The 22,027-nt window shown below is 35.4% G+C and overlaps 1 protein-coding gene across 1 annotated transcript; it reads left to right on the forward strand.

Moving 5' to 3' along the window:
• Positions 1-5,241: 5,241 nt before the first annotated feature.
• On the forward strand, positions 5,242-8,826 carry LOC134229488 (uncharacterized). Its single transcript, XM_062711241.1, has one exon. It carries the CDS (start codon positions 5,242-5,244, stop codon positions 8,824-8,826), a length of 3,585 nt encoding a protein of 1,194 aa, XP_062567225.1.
• Positions 8,827-22,027: the final 13,201 nt, after the last annotated feature.

The raw sequence follows: 22,027 nt of genomic DNA on the forward strand, positions 1-22,027 counted from the left end.
TTGGGCCTGTTGTCTTTATCAGTTTTGTTTATTTTTCCAGATGCCTAAGGCAAAGAAAATGTCTGCCAGAAGGCGACGGGAAGCTGACAAACTAAAGAAAAGGAAACAGAGGGAAAAGCATAAACTAGATTCCCTAGATTGTACTCAAGCTTCAAGAACAGAGTCTGATGTTCCATGTGGGAAAGCAGATGGAGCTGAGCTAGCTCCTCCCGGTAATTTTCCGGGGCAAGGCTCCATGGGGTTGCCGCCTTTTGAGGAAAAACCCCTGGCCAGGGTGCAGGCCTCACCTCGAGTGAAAATGCATTCACCTGCCCCGAGGTTGCCATCTCCTCGGGGAAGTCGTCTGTTTGTCCATGACGAGGGCAAGGCACCGTCCACTGACTCCCCACCGTGGGTTTGTGCTCCACCGAGGGCACCTGGATCGGACATAGTGCATATGTCTGATCCAGCAGGACAGGCGCAGCTGGATACCTCCAGGATGGAGGAGACCAGTAGATTATCAAAAGATGAGGGCTCTCTAACGAATACTAAAAAGGATATTGAGACGAATTTTTATGAAATATTGAATGAAAAACATGATATAACAGAAACAGTACAGAAAAATGGAGATGGAATAAAGTTTGTTGAAAATAGAATAGAGTGGAGTGATAATGAGGATATAGAAAATGGGAGAAAAATTGAAAGTTGTGTGTTTAAGAATTTGAGAGAAAGCTTTGAAGGAGAGACGGTTCAAAATGAGAAAAGATTTGGTGATTGGAAAAATGAAGAAAAGTTAAATGTGCATGATGGAAAAATTGAACGTTCCATGTCAGGTTTACATAGAGATGGAGTGAATATATTTCAGATGTCTAAACCGACTTCATATTCTGTGTCAGTTCAGGGTTCTTTTCACCAAGGTGATCCGATATTTGGGGAAAATGCTGGAACACAATGCGTTCCAAATTGTTTGGCAGCTTTAGCCTATGATATCTTGAAGAGTTCCATATTTTGGCAAACGTCTGACATGAATAAAGTTCTAGTCACTGGAGATGAATTGTATACTTTTCTGCAGCAAAGTTCCTCGGTCACAAGCAGGTACCTTTTAGTGAATGAACTACCACAGTATTTTGAATGCTATAGCAAGACGTTTGAGTTCAGTGTCAAACTTGCTGTGTCAAGCTTTATAAGCTTATCAGATGAGGAACCCTGTTATGAGGACTTCAATGCTTTTCCCCTCACTGAGGCTCTTCACAAGGTGCTAGAAGGAACACATGGATGTTTTGTATGTTTTGGAGGAAACACTCTCTTAGTCGGGAGAACTGATGAAGGATTTTATACATTTGATTCACATTCACGGTGTTGTCGTGGATATATGAATGTAAATGGAAAGAGTACAAGAATTCTATTAAGGACAGTACACGATGTTTATTTGCATCTGGTCTCTTTAGCTCTATCCATGGGATTTACAAGGACTGTTGAATGTGAATTAACTGGGGCATTGTGTTTACTAAAGCAGTTTGGTTTTGCTCCAGTAAAGGAAGATGAGGATGTGTTTTTGTATTCTGACACAGGAATTGGTTCAGCACCAGGGAATAACTTCTCAGGGGATATGTCCTTTCATCCAGACACAGACATAAGTTCAGCAGTAGGAAATGTTTCTTCAGAAAACGAAGAGAATATTTTAGAAAGTGAGATAATATTTCTGAGCAAGGAAAGCAAAAGGCAAGATTTTTTCCCTTTGAGTGTCAAAAAACAAGAGGAATTATGCAGACGTTTGGATCTGCCGTATTCTCATTCAGGTAGGGAATGTTATGCAGAGTCTGTGATCGATATGGGTGCACCTACTCAATTTAGAGATATTGTGAGAGATGGCAATTGCTTTTTTAGGGCCATATCATTTTGTCTGACAAATTCTGAAGATCATCACCAGGCAGTTAGATCTGCTGTATGTCAACACTTGGTTCAGAATGAAAGTTGGTTTGAAAAGTTTTTGAGGTGTAATGCAGAATCAGTAAGGACCTATCTACTTTCAAGTAAAATGTCTGAGGTAGGCGTATGGGCTACAGAATTGGAGATATTAGCAGTGTCAGACATGTTGAATGTCGATATATTTACTTTCTCAGACATGAAATGGCTTCAGTTCAAAGGACAAAAGCAAAATTTAGGACCAAACAAACATAATGAAGCCATGTATATATATCATAACCAACAGAACCATTACGATGTTGTGTTAAATGTTTCAGCAAGGATATCTGACAATCAGTGTCAGTCTCAAAATACCAGTAAGTCATATGTGAGAGAGTATAATCTGCGCATAGCAAATCGAATGAGAACGCGAAAGAAACGAGGCAACATAAACTTCAAAATGAACTCAAAAGCAAATGAAAATCGCAAGAATGCATTGAGGAAGAAGTACCATGAAAACAAAGTGTTCAGAAAAGAAATGTTACGGAACAAAAAGAAACTCTATACATATGCAGATTTCAGGTCGAAAACACTTTCAAGAAGTAGAAGAAGGTATCATGAAGATGAGGAGTACAAGTCTAAATTGAGACAAAAAAGTATTCGCAAATATGCCACAAACTTAAGTCATAAGCAAGATGTAAAGAAACGGAGTGTATTGAAATATGAGATGGATGCTAAGCATAGAGAACATGTTAAGAAACAGAGTATTGAAAAGTACAATTCAGATATGGAACATAGAGCTGCTGTGAAAAGTGCAAGTGCTGAAAAGTACAAGATGGACCTGAGACACAAAAAGGATGTTAAAAGGAGAAGTACCGAGAAGTACAGAACAGATTTTGAACATAGAGGAAATGTTAAACGGAGAGCATTGCAAAAGTATAAAACTGATGAAAAGTATCGAGAAAGGAACAAAGCTGCTAATGTTCAAAGGTATAAAAAAAAAATGTGAAGTTTAAAGAAAAGCAGAGAGAGAATTCTGCAAGAAGGTACTAAACTGATAGTAATGTTCAATCTGCAATGAAGAGGCAAAGTAAAGTTCAATATCAGTCATCGTTGCAATTAAAACAAAAGAAAAAAGAGAGAGTGAAAAGGCAAAGGAATGTGAAAAAGATGAATTTACAACAAGAAGAAGTTGTTGCAACGTTCAAAGAAAATGCAGGGAAAGGTCCTGGGTATGCTTGTTGTTGCTGCCATAGACTTTTATTTAGAAATCAAGTTCAAGCCTGTGAACACCAGATGTATGAAAAAAATGAACAATCTCGAATTATTTCAAATATTTGTTTACAAGCTAAGTATTTGCATGAATGCTCTGAATCTTGCCGAGAAACATGTCCAAAATCATCGTTATGGATTTGTTTTACCTGTCATAGAAAAATTATGAGTGGAAAAACACCTTCTGAGGCTGCAGCAAACAACTTGTCATTGGAAGACATTCCACCGGAGTTGAACAATTTAAACAGCTTAGAACAGCACCTTATTGCACTTCACATACCTTTTATGAAGGTTATGGCTCTTCCTCATGGGGGACAAAGGAATATACACGGACCCATTGTTTGTGTGCCCTCAGATGTAACAAAAGCTACCAGTTTACCTCTACAGCAAGATAAAAACTTATTGTTGCGCGTTAAATTAAAGAGGAAGTTGAATTTCAAAGGTTACTTTGAATATCAATTTGTGAATTCAGAAAATGTTATGACTGCCTTAGCATATTTGAAAAAAATTAACCAGTGGTATGAAGATGTGACGATTGAAACAAATTTCGAGGAGAATGAAAATCACGAAGAAAACGATGAAGAAAAGACAGAGAACACAAATAACAGAGAAGATAATGATGAGCAAATGATAGCATTCGATACATGTTTACAGCCTGTTGATGTTGCACAGGAAGTTTTGGATCATTATTTTGATGATGTGTATAACATTGCACCTGGTGAAGGAAAAAATCCAATTCGAATGTTACAAGAACCAGGAAATGAGGCTAAAACATTTCCATGCCATTTTCCAAGTGGGAGATTTTCCTGGAATGAGGAAAGATCAGAAAAAATAACACTTTCTAGGTATTTCAACAATAGATTGATGAATGCCGACAACAGATTTGCAAAGGATACCTGTTACATTTTCTTCAGTCAGTATATGTCAGAATTAAACCAGGTGATAGAGAAGACTCAAATTTCCCTCAGAAAGTCATTATCTAAGATTCCTAGTGGTAAATCAGTGACATCAAATATGCTGCAAGATCCATCTGCTCTTTCTTGTTTGCTCAGAAATGATGATGCAATAAGGTTTATGCAGTCTATTAGGGGAACACCAGCATACTGGTCTGCTGCTCAGAAAGATCTGTTTGCTATGCTTAGGCAGTTAGGAATACCAACTTGGTTTTGCTCCTTTTCTGCCGCTGAATACAGATGGAATGACGCTGTAAGGGTTATATTGCATCATTCTAATGATGATAGGAATCCTGAAGAAATGGACTGGTCAGAAAAGAATGAAGTTTTAAGGTGCAATCCAGTTACAGTAGCAAGGATGTTTGAACATAGGTTTCACACATTTCATAGAGAGGTAATACTTTCTTCAGCGGAACCGATTGGAAAAGTGGTGGACTATTTTCAAAGAGTTGAGTTTCAACAGAGGGGTTCCCCACATATGCATTGCTTGTACTGGATCGACAACGCACCTAATATCGATTCTGATGGGGAAAGAGCTGTATGTAATTTTATAGACAGATACGTAACATGTGCTGTACCTTCAGAAATCGATGATTCTGATCTGAGAAAAACAGTTTCGGAAGTTCAGCAACACAGCAAGAAACTTTCAAAAACTTGCAAAAAGAAGGGTACAGAATGTAGGTTCAATTTTCCCAGGCCTCCAGTGATTGGGAAGGGCTTGCGCCACGCGCCATAGTCGCAATGAAGTGAAAAATGGCGCATTAAATCAATTAATCATGGCGCCAAGGTGCGCATTCCATTTTTAGCGATGTTATTTGGAAATATTTTGTGTACGACTTTCTTTCTTGTTTTACTTTCGTTTTAAATACAGTCAATTTTAAAACAACAAATCCCATTGGTTGAAATCTGTCAAAAAGTACTTCCGGTTAAACGAAGCACTTACATGAGGAAAATGTAGGGCTGTTCCCTTTCCAAAACTGTCGTAATTTTAACACAAAATACGGGTCTGGTATATTCTAAGCAAGTTCCTTTGAATTTGCTGCATTTCATGCGTTAAAAATCGGATTTGGTTAATTAAAAACGTGTTTTCTCTCGTATTTCATATTTGTTTGTCACTTTGTTATTTCTTAAAATGGACCTTCAGATTATATTTATGGCCCATTTATTTGCGAAATGGCCCATCAAAAATGTTGACAGTTGCGCCATAGTCCCATTGACCATTTTGGCCTTCCCAATCACTGGGCCTCCATCTCAAAGGACCTTTATTTCGACCCCTCAGGATAATGAAAATGTAGGGCATTGTGAAACAGAAGATGAACATAGTAAGATAAATAAGGCTTATGCAGAAGAGATACTGCTTAGTGTATGGGGCAAAGTACAAATAGATGGTGAAAAAAACTCCACAACCGAAGAAATATTTGAAGACCTTTCACTAACTCAGGAACTGTATGAAGAAGCCCAAAACATTTTATCAACAAGGAGGACAGTCTTTCTAGAGCGCAATCCAAATGAGATGTGGACAAACCAATATAACCGATGTCTCCTAAAATGCTGGGATGCTAACATGGATATACAATTTGTTCTAGATCCGTTCAGCTGCATTGTATATATTGTTTCATATATTTCTAAGGCAGAAAGGGAAATGGGAATGCTACTGAAACAAACAAAGTTAGAGGCAGAGGAGGGGAATTTTGATGCTCGACAAACAATGAAAAAAATAGGCTCTGCTTATCTAAATCACAGAGAAGTTAGTGCCCAGGAAGCGGTATATAGAGTGTGCAACTTAAAGATGAAAGAGTGTTCACGAAAAGTTGCTTTTGTTCCTGTAGGTGACAATCCTGTACGGTTATCTAAGCCATTGTCTCAGCTGAAAAATAAAACTAAAAAAGACGTTGAAATAATTGATGATGACGATGATGACGAAGATGACATTTGGATGACAAATATTCTAGAGCGTTATGAAAATCGTCCAGATAAGTCAGAGTTTCATGCCATGTGCCTTGCAGAGTTTTGCTCTGAATTCAGGGTTCTTGCTAAATCTCAGGTACCAAAAAATATGAACAACAATGTTTTTGAACTACAGAACGAGAAAGGTTATGTTCAGCGTAGAACAAGAACGAAAGCTGCGGTAATACGGTATCCAAGATTTAATGCAGAAAAAACACCCGAAAAGTATTATCAGTCTCTTCTGCAACTTTTTCTTCCATATTGGACAGAAATGCAGCTAAAACCACCAGGGTTTGATTTGTTTAAGGATTTCTACGAAACAGGTCATGTGAAAATAGTAGGAAAAAAATCCTTACAATCAGTGAAGTCGATTGTGGACACTAATCATTCTTGTTTTGCAAAAAATGAAGATATCATTGACAGAGCCCAAGAGGCCTACGAAATGAATGGTGATCCAGAGGATGCATGGTCACGTTTATGTCCAGAAACTGAGGTGTTAAGAGGAGAAGGATTAGCAAAGAGAAAAGAAAACCCAGTACCACAGGAGGAAGATGTTGACCGTATACCTGAAATGGAAACGGACACACATAATGCAGATGTGCTATATCAAGTTCAACAAAGTGTTTCCTCCACGGATGAGGCTATTTCTGTACTCCGAAATCTGAATGAAATGCAACGTAAAATATTTTACTTTGTGCGTGACTGGTGTTCAGCAAAAGTTCAAGGAGAAAATTGTGAACCTTTCCATTTGTTTGTTACGGGTGGTGCAGGAACGGGAAAAAGCCATCTGATTAAGGCAATTCATTATGAATCGTCCCGGTTGCTTTCTAAATTGAAGTCTGAACCAGAAAGGGTGCCAGTACTTCTTTCAGCATTCACAGGAACTGCTGCTTTCAACATTGGGGGTAATACACTTCATCACTTATTTGCATTAACAAAATTTCTCCCCATACCGTATGAACCACTAAGAGAACAGAGTCTTAGTGAAATGAGAGCAAAGATTGGGGACCTTCAAATTCTGGTGATTGATGAAATATCAATGGTTTACAAAAGGTTGCTGTATTACATACATGAAAGGTTGGTACAGATCAAGAAATGTAAAAAACCATTTGGAGGTGTTAGTGTTATAGCAGTTGGGGATTTTTACCAGCTCCCTCCAGTAAAACAGCGGAAAGACGAGAGACTTTACAAGGAAAATATGGTTTATCCTCAAGACTACTGGCTTGACCTCTTCCAAATCGCTGAACTGAAAGAAATAATGAGACAAAAGGAAGATCTGTCATTCGCAAAGATTTTGAATTCTCTTCGTGTAAGACTGTTAGATGAGCCATTGACTCAAGATCAGAATGATATGTTAGATGACTGTGTCAGAGATGGACCAGAGGATGCTCTACATGTGTTTTCTACCAACGAAGAAGTTAACACCTATAATTTGTCAATGTTGAGGAAATCCTGTGATAACCTATTGGAAATTGATGCCAAAGATTATCAGAAGGACAAAACGTCTGGAAGACTTACACTGAAAACAAACCCTATCACAAAATCAAAAAGTGATGGCCTTCCAAGCTCCTTAGTTTTGTCCGTCAATGCAAGAGTCATGCTTACAAGGAACTGTAACGTAGAAGATGGACTTGTAAATGGAGTGATGGGATACATATCTCAGTTTGTTTTTCAAAAAGATAGTGCTACAGAAATAAAGGCTGTTGAGGTTATATTTGATAACCAAGAAGTTGGAAAGAAAACAGGCAAAAATACAAGAGGTGGAAACATGGTTCTGATAGAAAGAGTTGAGGAGGAACTAAAGGAAAGGACGAAAACAATCATTAGACATCAGTTTCCATTAAGACTTTCTTGGGCGTGTACTGCTCACAAGGTACAGGGGATGACAACAGACAGAGTAGTGGTGAACTTAGATAAAGTGTTTGGTGCTGGTCAGGCATACGTTGCTTTATCAAGGGTAACATCAAAAGAGGGTTTATTTATTGAAACAGAAGACCCAAACCTGTTAAGGAAAAAGATTTATGCCGATTCAGAAATAAAAACAGCAACAGTTGAAATGCCAAAAGTTTGTTTTCGTGAAATATTTGAAACTGATGCTTCGGATGGGAAGAAAATAGTTTTACACAACATTCAAAGCTTAAGAAAACATTTTCAAGACCTGAAAAATGACAAACGATTCACGGAAGCAGATATTATTTGTTTGACAGAAACATGGTTAAGGCATGAAGAGAATACAATACAATTTGATATTGAAGGTTTTCAGTTCAATCACCTTCCTCGGGGAGAGGCATATGACGAGAAAAATGTCATGAACCAGAGGTTACACCTGTCAAAAGGAGGAGGAGTGGGGTTGTATCTAAAAGATGAGATGGATTGTTATCATATTATAGCACTATCTGGGATGAATATTGAAGCAATGGCTGTACAATTATTGAATGAAAATATCATTCTTGTGACAGTGTATCGCCCATCTTTGCTAAATGTGGATGTCTTCCTGAAAAATTTACAAAGACTCTTGGATTTCATATGGACAATTTCTCCAGAGTGTATTGTGATAGGAGACTTCAATGAGGATGCTAAACTGAATGGCCCAATTCAAAGATTCATGAAGGATAAACAGTTCAGACAGCTTGTATCTTTTAACACAACTGAAGGGGGAACCATTTTAGACCATGTATATGTATCCAGTGCATTACACATTGAAGTCTTTCACATGCCAACATACCACAGCTACCATGAGGCTGTGCTCTTGATATTTTCAGATGGGTAGGATGAAACTATTTTGTTTCAAACAGCATGTTAACAGCAAAAAATGAGTGGTATGGTTTGGAATTAAACAGAATTCTTCACTGACTCTCATTTCTGTATTTGACATCTATATCAATCCAAAGAGTGAAAAGTCCTGAGAGAGGACTATTTCTTTTTTTTTTTCATATTATGAAAGGAAATCCCATATCGCTTGTTGTAAATACTAGAGAAGGTTGTTTCTTAATTGTTGTAATATATACTAGTATGGTAGTATTCTTTTTATTATTCGTTTAATTTTTTTTAACTCCTGTATTCTTGTACATTTATGTACAGTTGTTCCTAAAAGTAAAAAATGGCCTTTTATTCAATAACAACTCACCATATAATTTTAAGGTATCACTCTCCATTAGTATATTACATGTGTTAATTTAACTGTATTTAAAGTAACAATTACCACTTAAAGTAGAATAATATACCATTGATCAGAACCATCAGAAAGAAGAAGATACGGTTTTGCCTTTATTGTACCCTAAACATTCAAAGATTTATATAAATGGCTTAAATATGTATTGAGGATTTGAATATGAAGAATTATGAAAGAATTCAGCATGTTTAAAACCGTTTTGGAAATTCAATTTCAACAATTTGACACAATATTTAGTTTTAAACAGAAAAAAAAACTTCAAAATGACTTGTTCCTTGGATCCTAGGATTCTTTAAGAAATTAATATCCACAGGCCTCGTCCACTTCAATTTTCAATTTGTTGTCAGAGATCATTAAAAAAAAAACATTTTTCAAAAATCTTTGTGGGCTATGCATGTGCTGTGCATTATCTCAGTAGAAATTGCACCTCAAAGTACTATTTTTACAAGGAAATACGGGGAAATTTACATAATTCTATCAATATTAGCATTTTGGTGGTCTTCCAAGTAGCCAATTTCGTCTGTAGAGATGAGAAGTACAACTGTATGTTCTTACTGCATGGACTTTTAACGATTCTGAAATCATGTGTTTTATTATTTCATGATTCACATTCATATAGATCCAGATTTGTATTATATCATTTGTTTTTTAAGTAATGAAAATTTTCCGCAATATTGTTCAAAAGCAAGAACTCAATACCCAAGATATTTAAAACGGCTCAAAATTACAAAGTTCAGAAACCTCTAATTTTTAAAGGTCTTACAGATGTATATACCAGTTTTATGTTTTGTGCAATGTTTGAAGTTGTACAGGAACTTAATTCAAAATGTATATAAAATGTATATAAAAAATATCCTGCTCAAAATCCTACTTCCACCTCCCCGTGGTGAGCAGGGGGCAACAGACAATGTCTGGCTAATGGAAGAGGTATCATTAAAAGGTCTTGTTTTATCAAAAGAGTAGGCTCACTGGGGGCCACCAGACAAACCCAAAAACTTCAACAACGACCATACTTACTTTTTTAATCGCCGAAATATGGCTGAACTATTGCCGACGCGGCGTCAAACAGTAATAATCAATCACTGTGAAGTTGGCTGATATTAATTTAAGTGCGTTTAACATCACCTAAAAACTCATGAGGGAGAAAGACCAACTATTTAAAGATTCTTTTTCGTGTCACAAATATTAAAAAAAGAAATATTTAGGGACCAACCCTTCAACACCTGAATGGGGACGTTTAGGAAAAATTGTGGCCAACCATTCAACTCCTTAATGGGGACGTTTAGCGAAAAATGAAAGGTTGCATATTGTTCAGAGCATGATTTTGAACATCTTTTGTTCAATATTACTTATCAAAATATTCCAGACTTTTGAGATATAAAACATCAGAGATTTAGCATTTTGGCCCCTTATGGCCCCTTATCATGTAACATACGACATTAAAATCATAATATACAGCTGTAGATTGTTGAGATAAACATTTTTCCTTCAGTAATGCATACCAAATTATTGACTGCTAAAGAGTTATCGATTGAAGACTTTAGGCCCCTCTTGGCCCTTAATTTGAGTACCCAGTCCCTTTTTCTGGATTTTACCTTAAACCTCTCAGGAATTTGAACACTTTTTGTGCAACAACTATTCAGAAATTCTGTTTCGTTTTCGAGTTATTTGCAGAAGAAATATTAAGGGACCAGCCCTTCAACTCCTTATTGGGGACGTTTAGTGAAAAATGAAAGGTTGCATATTGTTCAGAACATTATTTTGAACATCTTTTGTTCAATATTACTTATCAAAATATTTCCCACTTTTGAGATATAAAACCTCAAAGATTTAGCATTCTGGCCCCTTTTGGCCCCTAATTATATACCATACGACATAAAAATCATAATATATAGTTGAAGATTGTTGAGATAAACATCTTTGCTTCAGTAATGCATTACAAATTATTAACTGATAACGAGTTATTGATTGAAGAATTTTGGCCCCTCTCGGCCCCTACTTTGAGTGCCCAGCCCCTTTTTCTGGATTTCATCTTAAAGCTCTTAGGATTTTGAACACTTTTTGTTCAACAACTATTCAGAGATTCTTTTTCGTTTTTGAGTTATTTGCAAAAGACATGTTTAGGGGCCAGCCCTTCAACTCCTTATTAGGGACGTTTAGCGAAAAATGCAAGGTTGCATATTGTTCAGAACATTATTTTGAACATCTTTTGTTCAATATTACTTATCAAAATATTTCCCACTTTTGAGATATTAAGCTTTCAAGATTTAGCGTTTTGGCCCCTTGTGGTCCCTAATTATGTATCATACGACATGAATATCATAATATATAGTTGTATATTGTTGAGATAAACATCTTTGCTTCAGTAATGTATTACAAATTATTAACTGATAACGAGTTATTGATTGAAGAATTTTGGCCCCTCTCGGCCCCTAATTTGAGTGCCCAGCCCCTTTTTCTTGATCTCACCTTAAAGCTCTTAGGATTTTGAACACTTTTTTTTCAATAACTATTCAGAGATTCTTTTTCGTTTTTGAGTTATTTGCAAAAGACATGTTTAGGGGCCAGCCCTTCAACTCCTTATTAGGGACGTTTAGCGAAAAATGCAAGGTTGCATATTGTTCAGAACATTATTTTGAACATCTTTTGTTCAATATTACTTATCAAAATATTTCCCACTTTTGAGATATAAAACGTCAAAGATTTAGTATTCTGGCCCCTTTTGGCCCCTAATTATGTACCATACGACATAAAAATCATAATATATAGTTGTAGATTGTTGAGATAAACATCTTTGCTTCAGTAATGTATTACAAATTATTAACTGATAAAGAGTTATTGATTGAAGACTTTTGGCCCCTCTCGGCCCCTAATTTGAGTGCCCAGTCCCTTTTTCTTGATTTTATCTTGAAGCTCTTACGATTTTAAACACTATTTGTTCAACAACTTTTCAGAGATTCTTTTTCGTTTTTGAGTTATTTGCAAAAGACATGTTTAGGGGCCAGCCCTTCAACTCCTTATTAGGGACGTTTAGCGAAAAATTCAAGGTTGCATATTGTTCAGAACATTATTTTGAACATCTTTTGTTCAATATTACTTATCAAAATATTTCCCACTTTTGAGATATAAAGCATCAAAGATTTAGCATTCTGGCCCCTTTTGGCCCCTAATTATGTATCATACGACATAAATATCATTATATATAGTTGTAAGATTGTTGAGATAAACATCTTTGCTTCTGTAATGTATTACAAATTATTAACTGATAAAGAGTTATTGATTGAAGACTTTTGGCCCCTCTCGGCCCCTAATTTGAGTGCCCAGCCCCTTTTTCTTGATTTTATCTTAAAGCTCTTAGGATTTTGAACACTTTTTTTTCAACAACTTTTCAGAGATTCTTTTTCGTTTTTGAGCTATTTGCAAAAGACATGTTTAGGGGCCAGCCCTTCAACTCCTTATTAGGGACGTTTAGCGAAAAATTCAAGGTTGCATATTGTTCAGAACATTATTTTGAACATCTTTTGTTCAATATTACTTATCAAAATATTTCCCACTTTTGAGATATTAAGCTTACAACATTTAGCGTTTTGGCCCCTTGTGGTCCCTAATTATGTATCATACGACATGAATATCATAATATATAGTTGTAGATTGTTGAGATAAACATCTTTGCTTCAGTAATGTATTACAAATTATTAACTGATAACGAGTTATTGATTGAAGAATTTTGGCCCCTCTCGGCCCCTACTTTGAGTGCCCAGCCCCTTTTTCTTGATTTTATCTTAAAGTTCTTAGGATTTTGAACACTTTTTGTTCAACAACTTTTCAGAGATTCTTTTTCGTTTTTGAGCTATTTGCAAAAGACATGTTTAGGGGCCAGCCCTTCAACTCCTTATTAGGGACGTTTAGCGAAAAATGAAAGATTGCATATTGTTCAGAACATGATTTTGAACATCTTTTGTTCAATATTACTTATCAAAATATTTCTCCCTTTTGAGATACTAAGCTTTCAAGATTTAGCGTTCTGGCCCCTTGTGGTCCCTAATTATGTATCATACGACATGAATATCATAATATATAGTTGTAGATTGATGATGATAAACATTTTTGCTTCAGTAATGTATAACAAAATATTGACTGCTAAAGAGTTATCGAATAAAGCTTTTTGGCCCCTCTCAACCCCTAATGTGATGAGTCAGCACTTTTTTATAAATATCATACTATAGATCTTGTCATTCTGCACAAATATTGTTCAATATGTTTTAACAAAATAATTATACTTTAAAGGATATGGTGCAAAATGTCTCAAAAAATCAGTCATGATTCGTGTCCTAAATTTTGACCCCTACCGAGCTTCCATACCAGGCACTTCCGGAAATTTTGAAAATATAGGTACAAATCTTCAATTAGTCGTCTATTACTCCTGAAAATTTCAGCCTTCTAGCGTTTAGTGTTTTTGAGTTTTTGTCCGGACAAAAATGTCATATAAAAATCGATTAAAGGGCGATAACTTGTGACCGGAAGTGAATTTCCAAAAATTAAGAAAAATGAATAAGGTTCACATTATTATAGATCATCTCTGAAATTTTTAAGGAAATCGACCAAACCGTCTATGAGAAATCGTCTGCACAAAAATTGGTATAGAGAAAAATAATAATAACTAGATACGATCTCGTTGCGAGCAACGAGTGGGTCTTCCGTCAAATTTTCGATGAAATTCATCAAAAGCAGGAATTTATCGTAATATCCGATTATCGTATTATCGGATCGACTTAAACAGCGTAAAATAGAATTCCGGTTAATCTGATCGACTTATATACCGACAAATAGGAATGTTCTAGAATAATGACGTCACATGCGCAATTAGGATGCGCGTACGGTTCAAATATTCAAAATGGAGGATATCAATATATAAGCTGTCATATCATTGCTTGACCAATCACAGCCATCGTTAAATGTCCGCCATTGTAACTAAATATAAGTTGTTTACTTCTAAAACGCGAGGACATGTTCTGTCAAAACAGAATGCTTATAGATATGAGCTAATAGTTTCTGAATTAGTGCATTAAAAATCACAAGAAATACCTCTCAAAAAGATCTATATGATATTTTAAAAAGTTTAAAAATCGGTCTAGAAATGAACCATATAGGACGTTTTACATACATCAAAGGATATACATCGAAGATCAAAGAGATCTAAAGAGTACCGTACTAACCGCAAGATTGCAGATTGTTATGATAAAGTATTTGCTTCAGTAAAGAATCAAAATATTGCATTTTGGCCCCTCTAGGCCCCTAATTTGAGGGGCCAGCCCCTTTTTCTTGATATCAAAAGAAAGATCTTTTAAATTTGAATACATTTTGTGCAACAATTACTCAGAAATTGCTTTTTGTTTCCGAGATATGTAGAAAAGAAATATTTAGGAGCCAGCCCTCAAAGTCCTTAATGGGGCCATTTAGGAAAAATTCAAAGGTTGCATATTGTTTAGAACATTATTCTGAACATCTTTTGTTCAATATTGCTTTCAAAATATTTCTCCATTTCAAGATACGAAGCGTCAAAGATTGAGCATTCTGGCCCCTTGTGGCCCCTAATTACGTAACATATGATCACAACATTATTATATATAGTTGCTGATTGTTAAGATAAACATATTGCTTCAGTAATGAATAACAAAATATTGATCATTAAAGAGATATAGATTAAAGACTTTTGGCCCCCCTAGGCCCCTAATTTGAGGGGCCAGTCCCTTTTTCTTGATGTCAAAAGAAAGCTCTCATAAATTTGAATAATATTTGTTCAACAACTATTCAGAAATTCCTTTTCGTTTCCGAGATATGTATATAAGAAATATTTAGGGGCCAGCCCTCAAAGTCCTTAATGGGGTCATTTAGCAAAAATTCAAAGGTTGCATATTGTTTAGAACATTATTCTGAACATCTTTTGTTCAATATTGCTTTTCAAAATATTTCTCCATTTCGAGATACGAAGTGTCAAAGATTTAGCATTCTGGCCCCTTGTGGCCCCTAATTACGTAACATATGATCATAAAATTATAATATATGGTTGCATATTGTTAAAATAAACATATTTGCTTCAGTAATGTATAACAAAATATTTACCGTTTAAAAGATATTAAGAAAAGACTTTCTGGCCCTTTAAACCCTTAGTTAAAGGGGCCAGCCCCTATTTCTTGATTTTAAATGATAGATCTTTTCAATTTGCACAACTTTTGTTCAGTATGTTATAACAAATTATTCATAATGTAAAAGATATGATAAAAAATGTCGCTAAAAATCACTCATGATTCGCGTCCTAAATTTCGACCCCTAGCGAGCTTCCATACTAGACACTTCCGGAAAATTTGAAAACCCAGGTGCACAACTACAACATGTCCTCTATTATCACTGAAAATTTCAGTCCTATAGCTTTAGCCGTTTTTGAGTTCCATCGCAGACAAAAGGGTACCCCGAAAATCAATAAAAGGGCGATAACTTCTGACCGGAAGTAAATTTTCAAAAACGGAGTTGCCGGTACAAACTTCAAATGATTATACATTCTCTCTGAAAATTTGAAGAAAATCGGTCGAGCCATCTCCGAGAAATCTTCTGCACAAAATCGGTAAGAAAAAAAAAAAAGAATAATAATAATAACTAGATACGATCTCGTTGCGAGCAACGAGTGGGTCTTCCGTTCGATTCTTGATGAGAGGAGATCAGATTTTGATTGAGATTTTCATTCTTAAGTAATGATTTTCCATATTCTGTAAAAAGACATTGAACAATAAAGACTTCTAAAATCGACTTTTGGCCCCTCACGGCCCCTAATAATAGAGATCAGCCCTTTTTTCTTCATAATATTTTAAAGCTCTCAGGATTATGAACACTTTTTGTTCAACAACTATTCAGAGATTCTTTCTCGTTTTCGAGTTATTCGGAAAAGAAATATTAAGGGACCAGCCCTTCAACTCCCTAATGGGGACGTTTAGCGAAAAATGAAAGGTTGCATATTGTTCAGAACATCATTTTGAACATCTTTTGTTCAATATTATTTATCAAAATATTTCTCACTTTTGAGATACAAAGCGTCAAAGATTTTGCCTTCTGGTCCCTTGTGGACCCTAATTATGTAATGTACGACTTTAAAATCATAATATACAGTTGTAGATTGTTGAAATAAACATTTTTGCTTCAGTAATGTATTACAAATTATTGACTGTTCAAGAGTTATCGAAAAAAGACTTTGGCCCCTTTTGGCCCCTAATTTGAGGGCCCAGCCCCTTTTTCCTGATTTCATCTTGAAGCCCTTAGGATTTTAAACACTTTGTGTTCAATAACTATTCAGAGATTCTTTTTCGTTTTCGAGTTATTCGTAAAAGAAATATTTAGGGGCCAACCCTTCAACTCCCTAATGGGGACTTTGAGCGAAAAATGAAAGGTTGCATATTGTTCAGAACATGATTTTGAACATCTTTTGTTCAATATTACTTGTCAAAATATTTCTCACTTTCGAGATGTAAAGCGTCAAAGATTTAGCATTCTGGCCCCTTTTGGCCCCTAATCGTGTATTATATGGCATTAAAATCATAATTATTAGTGGTAGATTGTTGAGATAAACATTTTTGCTTCAGTAATGTATAACAAAATATTGACTATTAAAGAGTTATCGAAAAAAGACTTTAAGCCCCTTTTGGCCCCTAATTTGAGTGCCCAGCCCCTTTTTCTTGATTTCATCTTGAAGCTCTTAGGATTTTAAACACTTTGTGTTCAATAACTATTCAGAGATTCTTTTTCGTTTTCGAGTTATTTGTAAAAGAAATATTTAGGGGCAAACCCTTTAACTCCCTAATGGGGACGTTGAGCGAAAAATGAAAGATTGCATATTGTTCAGAACATGATTTTGAACATCTTTTGTTCAATATTACTTGTCAAAATATTTCTCACTTTCGAGATATAAAGCGTCAAATATTTAGCATTCTGGCCCCTTGTGGCCCCTAATCATGCATTATACGACATTAAAATTATAATATCGACTGTGAAAATTTGAAGCAAACAGTGGTAGATTGTTTAGATAAACATTTTTGCTTAAGTAATTTATAACAAAATTTTGACTGTTAAAGAGTTATCGAAAAAAGACTTTTGGCCCCTTTTGGCCCTTAATGTGATGACTCAGCACTTTTTTCTTGATATAATTTTAAAGATCTTGTCATTTTCCACAAATTTTGTTCAATATGTTTTAACAAAATAATTATACTTTAAAAGATATGATGCAAAATGTCTTTAAAAATCAGTCAGGATTCGTGTCCTAAATTTTGACCCCTACCGAGCTTCCATACTAGATACTTCCGGAAAATATCCTGACCCAGGTGCACCATGGCAACATGTCCTCTATTATCACTGAAAATTTCAGCGCTCTAGCTTAAGCCATTATTGAGTTCTATCACAGACACAGAGGTCGTTTGAATTTAAAGAAAAGGGCGATAACTCTTGACCGGAAGTGATTTTCAAAAAATCCTTCAGCCGGAATTAACTTCCGATAATTCTACACCAACCCTGAAAATTTGAAACAAATCGATCCAAAGATCTCTGAGGAATCGTCGGCACAAAATTTGTGCAGAAAAAAAGAATAATAATAATAAGAAAATTGAAAAAGAAACATAAGAATAATAGAAGGGTCTTCCGCTGAAGACGGAAGACCCTAACTAGATACGATCTCGTTGCGAGCAACGAGTGGGTCTTCCGTCCAATTCTTGAAGAGATGAGATGAGATTTTGATTGAGATTTTCATTCTAAATTAATGATAAAGATTGTGAAGAAGAACTGTTTGCCTCCATAATCTGTAAAAAGACATTGAACATTAAGGACTTAAAAATTCGACTTTTGGCCCCTCGCAGCCCCTAATATTAGGGATCAGCCTTTTTTCTGCATATCATCTTAAAGCTCTCAGGATTTTCATCAATTTTTGTTCAACAACTTTTCAGAGATTCTTTTTCGTAATCGAGTTATTTGCAAAAGAAATATTTAAGGGCCAACCCTTCAACTCCCTAATGGTGACGTTTAGCGAAAAATGAAAGATTGCATATTGTTTAGAACATTCTTTTGAACATCTTTTGTTCAATAATACTTATCAAAATATTTCTCTCTTTCGAGATATAAAGCGTCAAAGACTTAGCATTCTGGCCCCTTGTGGCCCCTAATTATGAACCATACGACATAAAAATCATAATATATAGTTGTAAATGGTGGAGATACACATCTTTACTTCCGTAATGTATAACAAAATATTAACTGATAAAGAGTTATCGATTAAAGACTTTTGGTCCCTTTTTGCCCCTAATTTGAGTTCACAGCCCCTTTTTCTTGATTTCACCTTAAACCTCTTATGATTTTGAACACTTTTTGTTCAACAACTATTCAGAGATTCTTTTTCGTTTTCGAGTTATTTGCAAAAGAAATATTTAGGGGCCAACCCTTCAACTCCCTAATGGGGACGTTTAGAGAAAAATGAAAGGTTGCATATTGTTCAAAACATTATTTTGAACAACTTTTGTTCAATATTGCTTATCAAAATATTTCTCTCTTTCGAGATATAAAGCGTCAAAGATCTTGCATTCTGGCCCCTTGTGGCCCCTAATTATGAACCATACGACATAAAAATCATTATATATAGTTGTAGATCGTCGAGATAAACATCTTTGCTTCAGTGATGTATTACAAAATATTAACAAATAAAGAGTTACCGATTGAAGACTTTTGGCCCCTCTTGGCCCCTAATTTGAGTGCCCAGCCCCTTTTTCTTGATTTCACCTTAAACCTCTTATAATTTTGAACACTTTTTGTTCAACAACTATTCACAGATTCTGTTTCGTTTTATAGTTATTTGCAAAAGAAATATTTAGGGGCCAACCCTTCAACTCCTTAAAGGGGACGATAAGCGAAAAATGAAAGGTTGCATATTGTTCAGAATATTATTTTAAACATCTTTTGTTCAATATTGCTTATCAAAATATTTCTCACTTTCGAGATATAAAACGTCAAAGACTTAGCATTCTGGCCCCTTATGGCCCCTAATTATGTACAATACGACATAAAAATCATAATATATAGTTGTAGATCGTCGAGATAAACATCTTTGCTTCAGTAATGTATTACAAAATATTAACTAATAAAGAGTTACCGATTGAAGACTTTTGGCCCCTCTCGGCCCCTAATTTGAGTGCCCAGCCCCTTTTTCTTATTTCACCTTAAACCTCTTATGATTTTGAAAAATTTTTGTTCAACAACTATTCAGAGATTCTGTTTCGTTTTATAGTTATTTGCAAAAGAAATATTTAGGGGCCAACCCTTCAACTCCTTAATGGGGACGATAAGCGAAGAATGAAAGGTTGCATATTGTTCAGAATATCATTTTGAACATCTTTTGTTCAATATTGCTTATCAAAATATTTCTCACCTTCGAGATATAAAGAGTAAAACATTTTGCATTCTGGCCCCTTGTGGCCCCTAATTATGAACCATACAACAACAAAATTATAATATGTAGTTGTAGATTGTTGAGGTAAACATTTTTGCTTCAGTAATGTATTACAAAATATTGACTGTTAAAGAGTTATCGAAAAAAGACTTTTGGCCCCTCTTGGCCCCTAATGTGATGAGTCAGCACTTTTTTCTTGATATCATATTAAAGATCTCGTCATTCTGCACGAATATCGCTCAGTATGTTTTAACAAAATATTTATACTTTAAAAGATATGATATAAAATATCTCGAAAATTCACTCATAATTCGTGTCCTAGATTTCGACCCCTACCGAGCTTCCATACTGGGCACTTCCGGAAAATATCCTGACCCAGGTGCACAATGGCAACATGTCCTCTATCTATGGTAAAAATTTCAGCGCTCTAGCTTAAACCGTTTTTGAGTCCTGCTCCAGACAAGAAAGCCCTCTAAATTTCGATTAAAGGGCGATAACTTCCGACCGGAAGTGAATTTCAAAAAAATGAGAAAAACGAATCAGGTTTAGGTGAAGACACATCTTTCCTGAAAATTTCAAGTAAATCGATCGAGTCATCTCCGAGAAATCTTCTGCACAAAAATTGTAAGAAAAAAAGGGAAGAATAATAAAAGTGAAAAAGAAACAATAGAATAATAGAAGGGTCTTCCGCTGAAGACGGAAGACCCTAATAAGAAAAAAAGTGAAAAAGAAACAATACAATAATAGAAAGGGTCTTCCGTTTGAGACGGAAGACCCTAATAATAACTAGAAAGTCTGCTATTGCAAGCAATAGCATATGTCGCCCCGTATTAGACAAGACTTTCATTTTTATCATCACTAAAACAAAAGTCCATAAGCTAAGTTTGAACAACCATTGAGTTATATCAATCCTTTCCATTGGAAACGGAAGACCTTAATTCGGTAAATCCCACTGATTATTTTTAGAATCGGTAGGAGAAGAAAGTATTGCAGGAAAATTACAAGTTCCTCAATTTGCAGACTTGCATAAAAGAAATCTGGCAGATGTACTGAACTGAGCCTCATACTTGTTAATTGTCAGTATCTTTCCTTGGGAAATGTAATTTATGAAGAAGATCATCCGATTTATTTTGTGTATTGTAACGTCAGTGAGAACTCTGAAATTTCCCTCTTTCACTTTCATTTTAGAGGTTCTACCGAAAAACGAATCTGACATGCCACCATCAATTCGAGCATTTCTGCATTGCAGAGAGCTGATGTGTGTTATGAGATAATAAATCATGTGTGAACTTTCTCAGTTTAGCGGAATCATGAACATTTTCGGCGAGATGAATGTTTTGTATACAGTGGTGATCAAGGCTTAGCGAACCATCAGGAGCGGATCAAAGAATTTATGAATGAATAAAAACTATGGAAATGACGTACCAATTTTTTAATTTATACTTGCACTATCTAATGAAATGAATAATATACAAGTGATAGATATACAAGAAAACGCGAAATGATAATAAATGCAGCTGACAATCGTTATTTTTTTTTTAATAGATAAAATAAAATATTTATAAATTCAAGAGACAAAACAGAAGGAGAATGAATGATGGCAAAATATCACATGACGGGAACTGAATTTTATGAATGAAGATTTTAAAAAGTTACTTGTAAGTTGTATATGTTATATCTGTGTATTCTACTTGGCTGTGTGCTTCAAAAAAAAAAAAGGGGGGGGGGGGGGGGGGGGGGGTCGTCTTGAACATAGTAAATAGCCATAACGTTTGAACGGTAAGTACTAGGGCTTTCGTATTTCAAATATGTAATCCTTGTGAAAAGAACTTTTATTGGATACGACGAACTTTGACCCTTTGACCTAGACCTTGGAGAACACATGTGTACATCTGAATCTTTTTTTCTGTTTCGTTTCTATGGCAACCGTGAGCGACTCATTACAATTATTTTGAAAGTAGAAATCACTTTGACACATTGCAAGGAATAAACATTGAAAGTTTCAAAACGATTGCCTGAGTAGTTATTGAGAAAATCGAAATTAAAGAATTTTAACTTTCACCTGGTTTCCATGGCAATAATCGATTATATGAAAATTTTAAATACGAGTTGCAGAACTACAGATACTAATCATTAAAATAAGAAAAGTTTCATGACGAACGTTTAAGGGACCAGAGAGAACACCCTCGGACAAAATTTGTCGCTTTTTACAGGTTTCCATGGCAACGGTAGACATATTGGACTTGAACGACCTCACTGCACAACTACAACCAGTGATCGTCCTTTAAGGAAAGTTTCAGGAAGATTGTCCCAGCCATCTCCGAG

Source organism: Saccostrea cucullata, unplaced genomic scaffold (genome assembly GCF_032062105.1).
Source record: "Saccostrea cucullata isolate Sc308-1 unplaced genomic scaffold, CSIRO_AGI_Scuc_v1 ctg4888, whole genome shotgun sequence".
NCBI lineage: Eukaryota > Metazoa > Mollusca > Bivalvia > Ostreida > Ostreidae > Saccostrea > Saccostrea cuccullata.